Below are 12,351 nucleotides of genomic sequence, written 5' to 3'. Positions count from 1 at the left end.
CATTCCAATCATCTTGATACTTTACAGTGATAGCTAGTTTCAGTTCTCTCCCCCCAACCACCATTAAACAGCAGTTTTACTATCCATCTATAAAGCAAATAATTAAACAATTTATCATATAACATTGAAACAAAATACAGTTGTACACAAGATCTCTTATCCCATATGATATTAACAACCAAACATAATATCTATGAGTTGCATAATTCAGCTAGATTTCTACAGGCTACTATGTTCCAACACTTGGCTTGCTGAAGAGTGTGCCATGCTGAAGCCTAGGAACTGAAGTTATCTTGCAGGCTTCTGTGTATATTTTAGCAGGATTCCTAATATTTGGCTGCAAATTCAAACCAAGTTGTGACATATAGCCTTCCCTCCTTTGCAGCAGACTCTTTGGCTTTCTTAGCCCAGAACAGCACAACTGCCAAAGCACCATTATGTGCCCACTATAGACTTCAAGAATACTCACAATTTTTCTCATGACAATGAAAGATGTTTTACCACATCTAAGTATGCTGCTGGGGAAATAGCCCACAGAGGTAAGATTTTTACATTTCAGGATTTTTGTTAGTGTGTGTTCTTTTTCTGTGTCTGTGAATTGTGAAATCTGTGTTTGTGAATTGTGCTAAATTTCTAATTCTGTGTATCTGTAGTAGGTAGGTAAAGTTCGAGGTACTTCTCACAATCCAAGTTGTGAAAATTTTGCTGGCACTATAAAGTAAAAAATGTTGCTTAAACAAATGAGGTGGAGGAAGACACATGAAATGTGAAAAATCATTTAAAATGTACAAAAACATTTATAATTGCACTGAGCTGGGAGAAAAACTTTGGAAAGTATTGATTCTTACATGGAAGGATGTAATAAGCTAACATTAATCTCCTTGTCTGCTCCTTTTTCTCAGTTGCTCAGAGTTCTTTGATCCCCTGAGTCCTTTGTAAAAATTTGTACTCAGCACCTTTTGGTCTTTTGCAATTTTAGCCTCCCACTCTCCTCCACCATTCATTCTCTCAGGATGCTCTTCTTTTCAGCTCAGCATCTGTTTGCTGAGAATATTCTAAATCAAATTATTATAACTGCTCTTTACAGCTATATCTTATTCCAAAACAGTGCATAGCAAAAAACAAAGCAGATAATAGGCCTTGAGGGCATCAGGTTTATTTTTCATGGACATTTCAAAATGGCAACTTCCACACTGAAAACAGGTCATCATAATATGACACAATCCTTTTCTCTGTTACAGGACATATTGTTCACATTGAATGGCCTTTGTTGTCTCTTCCAACTCTATGATTCTATGATTCTATAAAGATTTGTTTAGCTAGTTAGATTATGATCAAACATCATCAATATTACAAGTAAATAAAAACAAAGGATTAAATAAAAAGCCCACCGGTAGTAACTTAATGCAGGCAACACTCAAGAATCCAGTTGAGGTTAATATTATTAATAAAACTATTTAAAACATTAAAGTGAAGAGTCACATCAGAAATGTGTATATGGCCGGGGGCAAACAGTCCAAAAGTGGTGTGCCGCCGCCGATACTAGAGTTTGGGAGGGCGCAGTAACTGCAAGCTCCCGAACCCTAGCATGTAACGGTGGTGGCATCATGGCGGTGTCCCATCCACACGGATGCCGCCATGATGACGTAAGCAAAGTGCAGCATACAGAAGTTGTTGTGCATCGCTTACATCACCAGTGCACCAATGGCGCACCCATGACGTGAGCCCGTTTTTTCCAGGTTATTTTTACTGTGCGGGGATGCCGCACAGTTTTCCTGTTGCAACGTCCCTCCAGAGTTAAAATGAATGCCTCCAGCCCACCCTTTCAGGGTGGTATGTACCACGCCCAAGTATCTGTGAATACACACCCTCACTTGACACCTACATGCACATATTGAACAGTGTCATATAAATCCCCTTCCTAAAGATAGTTACAGTGTACTAGCAGATTGGGGAGAATTAGCATTGTCTTCTCCTTAATTTTCTGGTTTTCCAGAGGTAGGGGATTATTTACATGTCCAAAGCAGATTAGTGTTCATAGTAGGGATGGTTGCAAATGTATGTTTCTTGTTGTTGTTAGCTGTCCTCTAGTCAACCTTGACTCATGGCTACCCTGTGGATGAGACATCTCCAATCCCCTCTATCCTTCAATGTTCTTCTTAGGTCTTGTACATTCAGGCCCATGACCTTCTTTGTTGGGTCTGTCATCTAGCATACAGTCTTTCTTCCTTTCTCCTGCATTGTACCTTTCCTACCATTATTGTCTTTTCCAGTAATTTATTCCTTCTCATGATGTGGCCAAAGTATGACTGCCTTAATTTAGCCATCCTGGCTTCCAGAAAGAGTTTAGACTTGATCTGTTCAAGGACCCATTTGTTTGTGTTTCTGGCTATCCAGAGTATCCTCAGCACTCTCCTCCAGCATCACATATTTTTCCAATCTTCTTTCTTCACTGTCCAGCTCTCGCATCCATACATGATGGTGAGGAATACAATGGCTTGTACAATTCCAACTTTCATGCTCAGTAGTGTATCTATACTCTTTAGGATCTTGACTAGTTTTTTTCATAACTGCCCTTCCCATTTCTAGTATTCTTTTTATTTGACTGAAGTCTCCTTTCTGATCTATGTTTGTTCCAAGATACAGGAAATCTTTATGATGCATGCAGACCTTCTCAAATAAGAAGAAAACAACAACACAGAGATACCCTCAAGGCCACCATGAACAGGTGCCCAGGCACCTGATTCTGTTTGCTGAAGTCTCTGCTTTCTACCAGTTACTCCTGTGTTCCTGCGCCCCATGGAGAAAGAATTCACTAGCAAGTGGTGAAGAGTTTCCTTAAAGACAGGAGAAACTTTCTTTCCCTTCCTTCTCTATATTGTGAATCGGCTGACAATAAAGTAGCGGCACTGGTTCAAGTAAGTACATGTCTGCTTCTCTCATTCTCTCAGAGTGCGATGGTGGGCAATAGACTGGGTACTTGCCAAACAGTTGGGAATCAAAGGGCATTTACCTGTGGAGATGACATTTTTGTTTGAGACATTTGGATTGATTGCCCTGCCATGTCCTTACACCTCTGACAATACTTCCTACTGGAAAAATCCACTCAGACTCCTGAGAAACTGCTCCAGAACACATTTTATCCTATAAATATGTCCGTCTAGAGCACCATCAATTAGATTTCGGTTGAGTTCAGAGACTCACTCTGTTTGTTTCTCCCTTGATTCCTTGGCACACATAGCTCACCCAGGTGCTAGGATGCATGCTGAACCAGATTCACCGCTTTGGCCGATCGGAGATTTGTGCCTGAATCAATAAAGTACCTCCTTCAAATCACTATCACTTACCACCTTTACCACCTTTATATTAGTTCTTGTATGTGTGTGTGAGTGTGTGTTTTGTGCAAAAGCTGATTTCCCTTGCTGCCATAAATAAAACTAAACTATTTGGAATCTACACTCTGGAGTTCTTTGGGTTGGTAACTGTTATACATAGGCTAGACCCTGGCTTTAAAACATCACCCAGAGCCCTATTGCTGCTTCCTATTGAGCTAATTTGTTCCCCGACTGAATACAATTGTGGATGTCCTCTCAGAACCCTTGCATTTTGGATAACAATGGAAAACTCAAAGTAGGTGACCAGTGTATTCTCAAGTCAACCCCCCTCTGCCACCATCTGCCATCTGTAATAGTGCAGTCCACATGTTTATCTGCTCAGTCTATCATCTCGCTATATGTAAGATGTAGGTCGGGATGAGCAGAGTAGATGGCAGATCTACTGGAAGCTGTCTGGTGATTACTGTACGCAAGGGTTTCTTCTTCGCTCCAACGTGATTAAAAATAGCAATAGTGAGCAAATCTCTTCACCCAACCCCAATTTAGTTTAGGGGAGCTCTCTTGGAAGTAAACCAAGCTATGTGACAGGACTTGTGAAGTTGGTTCTGGTACTCTGTTTGCATCACATATAGCATACCAGCTCTCATCCTGTTGTGCTAAATTTCTAATTTGGCATATCTGTGGTAGGTAAATAAAGTCCAAAGTAATTCTCACAACCCATCAGTTCTGTTGAGTCTGATAGTGTCGCTGGCTGGGTGGAAATTCCCCTTTTGCTATGGGATCCTTTTCTCTCACGCTTTCCAAGGAGTGGGGTGGCAGAGAGGCAAAATGAGACAACAAAGATGATATATTGGCCATCATTAATTTCTTTAAAATGAGCTAATGGCCCACTTGTCTCATAGTCTCATAGTTTCACTGTTTAAACTGCAGGTGTAGCATTTGCACACTAGATACCTTGTGATTGTTCGGGTAAGAGATATGACAATGCACCAAGAAGATAGAAAAAGGCATGGCTTATGCTCCTGGAGCCAGAGAGCCTGAAAGGGATGAAGTATGAGGCTGCATAATGCTTACAATACAGGAACTTATCTGCCTACCTATCTGTGTGAGGTATTTATAAGGCACCTACTACAATGAGTATCTCACAGCCTTATCTAGCTTTGAACTAGTGCTGTTGTCATCTTCTGACCCATCCCCCTCTCTGTGATGAAGAGGAATGAAGACCATCTTTATTATTCAAAAGTAGCATCAGTGTCCACTTTTACTAGGGAGTTTATCACACTAGGGAGATCCCGCTGAAAAACAGGATTTAAACTAGATTTAAATTAAGAAAAAATGCAAATGCGGGAAGTTTATCAGACAACATCACTGTTAAAGTGAAATAACGTGAAATTAAACCAGAGGTGAAGCAGAGAAAAATGGCAGCTTTTCACTTTTGGAACTTCCTGAAAGTAAAAAGCTGCTGTTTTTCTCTGCTTTACCTCTGCATTAACTTCACGTTATTTTAGTTTGGGGGTCATTATATGTGATAAACATCCTGCATTTGCGGGTTTTTTAAAAATTCGAATCTAGTTTAAATCCCGTTTTTCAGCAGGATCTCCCTAGTGTGATAAATTGCTAGGTCTGCTACTGACTGTTTCTGATGATGCTTGGTGGAAAGAGTCAGGATATAGCCTATCATAAAATCTCCACTTCTGATAGTTTCAAAGAGGTTTAGAGGTATGTGAGATACCATTTAAATCAGATTTCTCTAAACTAGGGTTCTCAAATCCAGCCCACTTTAGATGAGCTGAACCACAATTTATTTTATTTTATATCCTGCCTTTCTCCCAAAATGGTAGAAAAATCACACAATTCTTATCAAATGCCATCCTGGAGAGGCTGATGGGAGATGCAGTGCAACAATCTGAAGGGCGTCCGATTAGGGAAAACAGGTTTACATTTTATACTGCCAGATTCAGCACAGTTAATAGCCAAAAGTCTACCTGAAGAAAAGGATTCAAGGGCCAGCAAAAGTGAGAGCCGGCATGGCATTTGGATGTTGAACTAAAACTCTGGAGAACAGGGTTCAAACCCCTGATTGGTCATGGAAACTCACTGGGCAAGTCACACTTTCTCAGTCTTAGAGGAAGGCAAAAGCAAACCCCCTCTGAGCAAATCTTTCCAAGAAAGCCGTGTGAAAGGGATCTAGGAGTCCAAGTAGACCATAAGTTGAATATGAGTCAACAGTGTGATGTGGCAGCTAACAAGGCCAATGGGATTTTAGGCTGCATCAATAGAAGTATAGTGTCCAGATCAAGGGAAGTAATAGTGCCACTCTATTCTGCTCTGGTCAGGCCCCAGCTGGAATACTGTGTCCAGTTCTGGGCACCACAATTCAAAAAGGACATTGAGAAACTGGAGCGTGTCCAAAGGAGGGCGACTAAAATGGTGAAGGGTCTGGAAACCATGTCCTATGAGGAACGACTTTAGAAGCTGGGGTTGTTTAGCCTGGAGAAGAGAAGGTTAAGAGGTGATATGATAGCCCTGTTTAAATATTTGAAGGGATGTCATATTGAAGAGGGAGCAAGCTTGTTTTCTGCTGCTCCAGAGACTAGGACCCGGAGCAATGGATGCCAGCTGCAGGAAAAGAGATTCCACCTCAACATTAGGAGGAACTTCCTGACAGTAAGGGCTGTTTAAAAGTGGAACAAACTCCCTCAAAGTGTAGTGGACTCTCCTTCCTTGGAGGTCTTCAAACAGAGGCTGGATGGCCATCTGTTGGAGATGCTTTGATTGTGATTTCCTGCATGGCAGGGGGTTGGACTGGATGGCCCTTGCGGTCTCTTCCAACTCTACGATTCTTTGATTCTAGCCCTGAGATAGGTTCCCATTAGGGTTTGGAAATAATTTGGAAACAGTGATGGAAAATTGAGTCCATTGACTTGGACTTAAGCTGGACTCAAGTCTTTTCAATGACTACTTCAGCTCAATGAATTCTGCCAAGAAAACCCCGTGATATGGCTTCAGCATCACCACAAGTCAGAAGTGACTTGAGGGCACACAATAACTTTCTTTCCATGTTTATCAGCCGATGATAAACCATTTGTCCACAGTATCCAAGAATTCACCACATTTAAATTCCTTTATATATATAAAAAAGGAAATATTCAGACAAGGATGATTATGTCTGGATTGAGGGCCTATTAGAATTTATTCCATGGTATAGAGTCAGGGTGACCAGATGTCCTCCTTTTCCAGGACCCATCCAGGTGGAATTTCAAAAATGACCTCCATTCTGAGCATGACTAAGAAGCATGGATTTACATTTATATGATTGTTTTGAGTGTTTTATTTGGAAACGTCCTACATTTTTCATGAATTACCTACATTTTTGCAGTGCCTTGTCCTCCTTTGTAGTTAGGACATCTGTATAGTCATAGAATCATACAGTTGGTAGGGGCTTCATTGCCATCTAATCCAACTTTCTGATCAATGTAGGATCTCCATCCAGGCTTACAATCTAAAAAGACACCACACAAAAGGAGAAGGGAGTAGTGGTGGGGAAGGGGATGAGGTCCAGCAGTCTTCTCTACCTCCAAGGCTTGGACCAAGGCAGGTGGACTGGAGGGAGGGCTTGGCTTCATAATGGATGGTTAATCTTCATCCAGGGAGGCAAGCGACAATTAAGAAAGGCCTGGGAACGCTTCTCTGAACAGGATGATCTTCAACTCTGTTTTGAAGCTGGTTAAAGAAGTGATGGCTCTTGTTCGCGGGGGAAGAAGGTTCCAGGAGTGAGGGGCAGCGAGTGAAAAGGGGCGAATCTGAGATGGGGCAGAGGAAATCCTGGGCTGAGACAGCAGATCTTGACTACCAGAACGGAGGGTCCTAGTGGGAAGGTGAGGAGAAAGAAGGTCTGATAAGTAAGGAGGGGGCAGTCCATGGAGGGCTTTAAATGTCGACAGCAGGAGCTTATACTGAATGCAGAAAGGGAGGGAGAGCCAGTGAAGGGATGCCAGCAAAGGTCAGAGTGGTGGGCGGATGTGATAATGCGTGCAGCTGAATGCTGGACAGAGATTAAAGGACGGAGGTGAGAAAGAGGAAGCCCTGTCCATGTTTGACTATACTTTTCTCTGCCCTGTCCTACAATTGTGAATTGTAGCATTACATGGGTCCTTTCCCTTAAAGCAGCAGCTATTTTGATTCCAGTGGCCAACCCTTCCCTATTGGCTAGGATCAAATCCAGGATTGCCGATCCCCTTGTTCCTAGCATTTTGTGAGTTTTTTGGGCTATGTGGCCATGTTCTAGAAGAGTTTATTCCTGACGTTTCACCTGCATCTGTGGCTGGCATCTTCAGAGAATTAAGATGCCAGCCACAGATGCAAGCAAAATGTCAGGAATAAACTGTTTTAGAACATGGTCACATAGTCCAAAAGTGCAAAGGCAGGCTTATTGTTGAACATAAAGAAAACAAAGATAATGACCACAGAAAACTCACAGAGATTCAACCTAGACAATGAGGAAATAGAAACAGTAAAAGGATTTTCATACCTGGGATCAAATATTGATCAGAATGGGGACTGCAAGTCAAAGAGTAAGAATGGGGAGGGCAGCTATGAGAGAATTAAAAAATATTCTAAAATGTAAAGACATACAACTGAGCATGAAAGTTAGAATCATACAAGCCATTGTATTCCCTATTACCATGTGTGCATGTGAGAACTGGACAGTTAAAAAAGCAGCTAGGAAAAGAATTAATTCATGTGAGATGTGGTGCTGGAGAAGAGTGCTGAGGATCCCATGGATAGCCAAAAGGACAAACAATTGGGTCCTAGAGCAGATCAAGCCAGAAATCTTTCTTGAAGCCAAGATGACAAGACTGAAGCTGTTGTACTTTGGCCACATCATGAGGGGGCATGACTCACTGGGAAAAACAATAATGCTAGGAAAGGTGGAGGGAAGCAGAAAGAGAGGAAGGCCACATGTTAGATGATGGACTCGAGGATGAATTCGCAGGAACTGAGCATAGCAGTGGAGAACAGGGGGTCTTGGAGATGTCTCATCCACAGGATCACCATGAGTCAAGATCTACTTGAGGGTGGACAGCAACAACAATAAAAACTACCATGGTGTTTGGCGATATATGGGAATGATGATTTATGAGGAAAATTAGCACCCAAAAAAACCCAGAACCATTACTAAAGATTCTGTGTGGATGCAGCAAGGGAGGAGGAGGAGGAGGAGGCGGTGGGTGACACCATGATGTTGCAATGATGATATGTATGTACTTTGTTGTCACTGTGATATTGTTTTATCGAAAGGCCATTTTTATCCAAAGCAATAACAGTTGACTGACGGACTGACTCTTTGACCCAGGGCCCCTGAGGGAAGAAAATGCGCCTTCTTCCTCCGGCCCGCCTTGGCCGCCATTTGCCACCTCTGGCTCTATATCAATTTTATTTTATATTTTAATTGGATTATTCTGTTTTTAGATAATTTTAATATTTCCTTGGTTAATTCTGCTTTAGGAGAGGGAAGGGAGGGGATATTGAGGCTCTGTAGGCAGTTTTAATATGTAAGCTGTCTTGATTACCTTCGATAGAGAGGGGGGATACAAATAAAATATTATTTATTTATTTATTTATTATATATGTGGGGCTCCAGCCTGTGAGGTGAGGGAGAAGAAGAAGGGAAGGCGTTGTGGGAGGTGATATGATAGCCCTGTTTAAATACTTGAAGGGATGTCATATTGAGGAGGGAGCAAGCTTGTATTCTGCTGCTCCAGAGACTAGGATGCAATGGATGCAAGCTGCAGGAAAAGAGATTCCACCTCAACATTAGGAGGAACTCCTGTCAGTAAGGGCTGTCTGACAGTGGAACACACTCTTTTGGAGTGTAGTGGAGGTCTTGAAACAGAGGCTGGATGGCCATCTGCTGGGGATGCTTTGACTGAGAGTTCCTGCATGGCAGAATGGGGTTGGACTGGATGGCCCTTCTTGGGGTCTCTTCCAACTCTTCTATGATTCTGTGATTCTTCCTAAGGCCTGCCTTGACTACCATTGGTGCCTCTGGCCCTATATCTGTGGGGCTCCAGCCTGTGAGGGGAGAAGGAGAAGAAGGAGTAGAAGAAGAAAAAGGAGGAGGAGAAGGAGGAGGAGAAAAATAAAAAGGAGGAGGAGGAGAAGGAGAAGAAGAAGGGAAGGCGTCGCCCAGAGGCCCAGAAGGCGGGCTCCCAGCCTCCCTAGAGCCAGCCTCCCTCCTTCCCTGGCAGTCCCTTGGCTCTTGGCTGAGGCTGCCCAGCTGCCCTTCTGTTGCTGCTGCCTTGAGCCCAGGAGGGAAAGGGCTCTGGGGGGTCCAAAGGAGGCTCAGCAGCACTTGAGTCCTTTCCTTTCCTCCTGTGGCGCCAGAAAGGAAGCCAAGGAGGGAGAGAGAGCCATGGGGGTTCCACTGCCCGGCGAGAAGGGTCCCTGCGGCTCCCTCTGGAAGAGGGTGAGCCGGGGCTGGAGGGCGGACGAGGGCCAAAGAGAAGCCGGACCCAGGAGCCTGGACGAGGCGCATCTCTCCCAGCAGAAAAGGTAAGCCAGGGGAGACCCAGCCTGCAAAGTCCCTCCAGGAGAGTTTCCCTGCTCAGCTACTTCAGAGGGTTTCCTTCTATTGACCCTCGAGGCTGAGAGAGAGTGTGGACAGTCAGCCCTCCTTATCCACAGGTTTTTTTATCCACGGATTCAAGCATCCACGGCTTGAAAATATTCATACACACACATTCCAAAAAGCAAACCTTGATTTAGCTCTTTTAGATAAGGGGCACCGTTTTGCCATGCCCATGCCGTTGTCTCGAATGGGACTTGAGCATCCACGGATTTTGTTATCCATGGGGAACCAAACCTCAGTGGATAACAAGGACTCGCTGCGTATGTATGTTCAGCCTTCAAGACGCTTCTGATTTAGGGCGACCCAAAGGCAACCCTATCATGGGGGTTTCTTGGCAGGTTTCTTCAGAAGAGGGTTTGCCTTTGCCGCCTTCTGAGGATGAGAGAGTGTGACCCCCAAGTCAGAGGAGTGAGGGGAACCCCCTTTTTTCCAATGCCCGGCTATGTTTGTTGCCATGCGCCTTCAAGATGTTTTTGACATGTTTCTTCAGAGGGGTCTGTGCCGTTGCCATCCCCCGAGGCTGAGAGAGTGTGACTTGCCCAAGGTCACCCAATGGGTTTTTATGCTTGAGCGGGGACTCGAACCCTGGTCCCCAGAGTCGCAGCTATACAGAAACCACAGCACCACCTTGGCCATGTACTGGCCTGGAAATCCCCAAAGCATCCAATCCAAGATTTCCTAATGGGAGGTTGTTTGGGGCCCTGTTTTGAAATGTAGGAAGCAGGCTCTTAGTTGCAATCTGAAGTGGGGCAAGGAATCTCCCCTTGTTATCTTAGGATCACCCCATATTTCAACTTCTGTGCTTGTGATTGAGAGAGAGAGAGAGAGAGAGAGTGCACTTTGGCCAGGAAGAGCCCTAAGTCTTAGGGGAACGGCAAGCAAATTTTGGCCCCAGTTTTCCCCGACTATCACCCCTCTGGAAAGTAGCTCTCAGGTGTCCCGACTGATGTCCCTTCTCCTTCTCTTGGGTGTTTTGTGGAACAGGCATCAATATACTTCTCATGTAGGTAGAATTCAAACACATGTTAGTCTGGAAGATCAGTCTGCACAGGGATCTCGCCGCACCTTTGAGACTAACTGAAAGAAAGAAGTGGGCAGCATGAGATTTCTTACAGCCTCCTTCCAAATCCATCTGAGGAAGTAGACTCAAGTCTATGAAAGCTCATGCTACCCACTTCTTTCTTTCGGTTAGTCTCAAAGGTGCTGCAAGATCCTTCTGCATGCTTTTTATGTAGGGTGTGCATGGCATGATCTGATGCTTGTCTACTCAGAAGCATGTCCTGTTGGGAACTTATTCCCAGGCAAATGTGCATAGAGTGCCAGGCATATAATATGACTTCTGCAGCAAAGTTATATACACCAACCCAGGCTTAAATCCCACTGAGCTCATTAGGAGTTACTTGTGCATTGGAGGTCATGTACAGGAGTGCAGTGTGTATGTGTGTGTGTGAGTTACACATATGTGGTCCTTTCGAACTTATGGCAACCCTAAGTAAAGCTATAATGGGGTTTTCTTACCAAGATTTATTGAGAGAGGGTTTCCCATTGCCTTTTGCTGAGGTTGAAAGAGTGTGATTTGCCCTTTCATTGCCAAGGGAAAGACAAACATATGTACAGTTGGCCCTCCTTATCCACTGATTTTTTTATACATGGATTCAAGCATCAACGGCTTGAAAATATTCAAAAAAAGTTTAAATTTCAAGTATCAAATCTTGATTTTCCCTTTTTTATAAGGGACACCATTTTGCTATGTCATTATATTTAATGGGACTTGAGCATACACGGATTTTGTTATTCATGGGGGATCTTGGAACCAAACCCCAGCGGATAACAAGGGCCCACTGTATTCCCCTTACATACTGTATATACTAATGCAAAAATTGACCCAAAAAATCTGAATTGACTTATCCATGGGTCAATATAACATCTGTACTTTAACTTTTATTAAGAAAAGGAAACATCCCCTGGTAAAAGGCAAGTGTGTGATCTGTCCTGGAAGCACTGACCTCTTCTTTTCTCTCATCCATCCAACCTTTAGTGTGAGCACAGGCAGTTATGCCCAATGAAATTTTGTAACTTCTTTGCCATTGATTTCTTTTGCTTCATTCTTTAGATTCTTTGTTACATGCCCCTAATTTTTACCCTCAACTTATCCACGCGTCATATCAGAAACTATAATGCTGGTCCCCAAACCTGGCCTCAACTTATACATGAGGTCGACTTACAGTCGAATATATATGGTACATCTCTCTCTTTCTCATTCTCTCTCTCTCTATATACATATATACAGTTGTCGCTCCTCATCCATGGATTCTGTACCCATGGATTCAACCAACCATGGTTTCAAAATATTCACACACACACAAATTGCAGAAAGCCAACCCT

General features: G+C 43.4%; 1 protein-coding gene and 1 long non-coding RNA gene across 2 annotated transcripts in view; both read left to right on the top strand.

Annotated features, from left to right (window-relative positions):
* The first annotated feature begins 243 nt into the window (after positions 1-243).
* LOC121923484 lies at positions 244-2,922 on the top strand. Its single transcript, XR_006102384.1, has 2 exons — positions 244-539; positions 2,641-2,922. It is a non-coding gene; the product is annotated as an uncharacterized LOC121923484 (long non-coding RNA).
* A 6,758-nt stretch (positions 2,923-9,680) lies between these two features.
* LOC121922634 (transient receptor potential cation channel subfamily V member 6-like) overlaps positions 9,681-12,351 on the top strand; it is a 51,816-nt gene continuing 49,145 nt past the window's right edge. The window contains exon 1 of the mRNA XM_042452285.1: positions 9,681-9,890. Within this exon, the coding sequence (XP_042308219.1) occupies positions 9,751-9,890 (140 nt within the window). The 5' untranslated portion in view covers positions 9,681-9,750. The remainder of the gene's footprint in view (positions 9,891-12,351) is intronic.

The sequence above is a fragment of the Sceloporus undulatus genome, chromosome 2 (genome assembly GCF_019175285.1).
Source record: "Sceloporus undulatus isolate JIND9_A2432 ecotype Alabama chromosome 2, SceUnd_v1.1, whole genome shotgun sequence".
Taxonomy (NCBI): domain Eukaryota; kingdom Metazoa; phylum Chordata; class Lepidosauria; order Squamata; family Phrynosomatidae; genus Sceloporus; species Sceloporus undulatus.
Note: the sequence above shows the minus strand (reverse complement) of the source record. Positions and strands in the feature narration are given on the sequence as shown.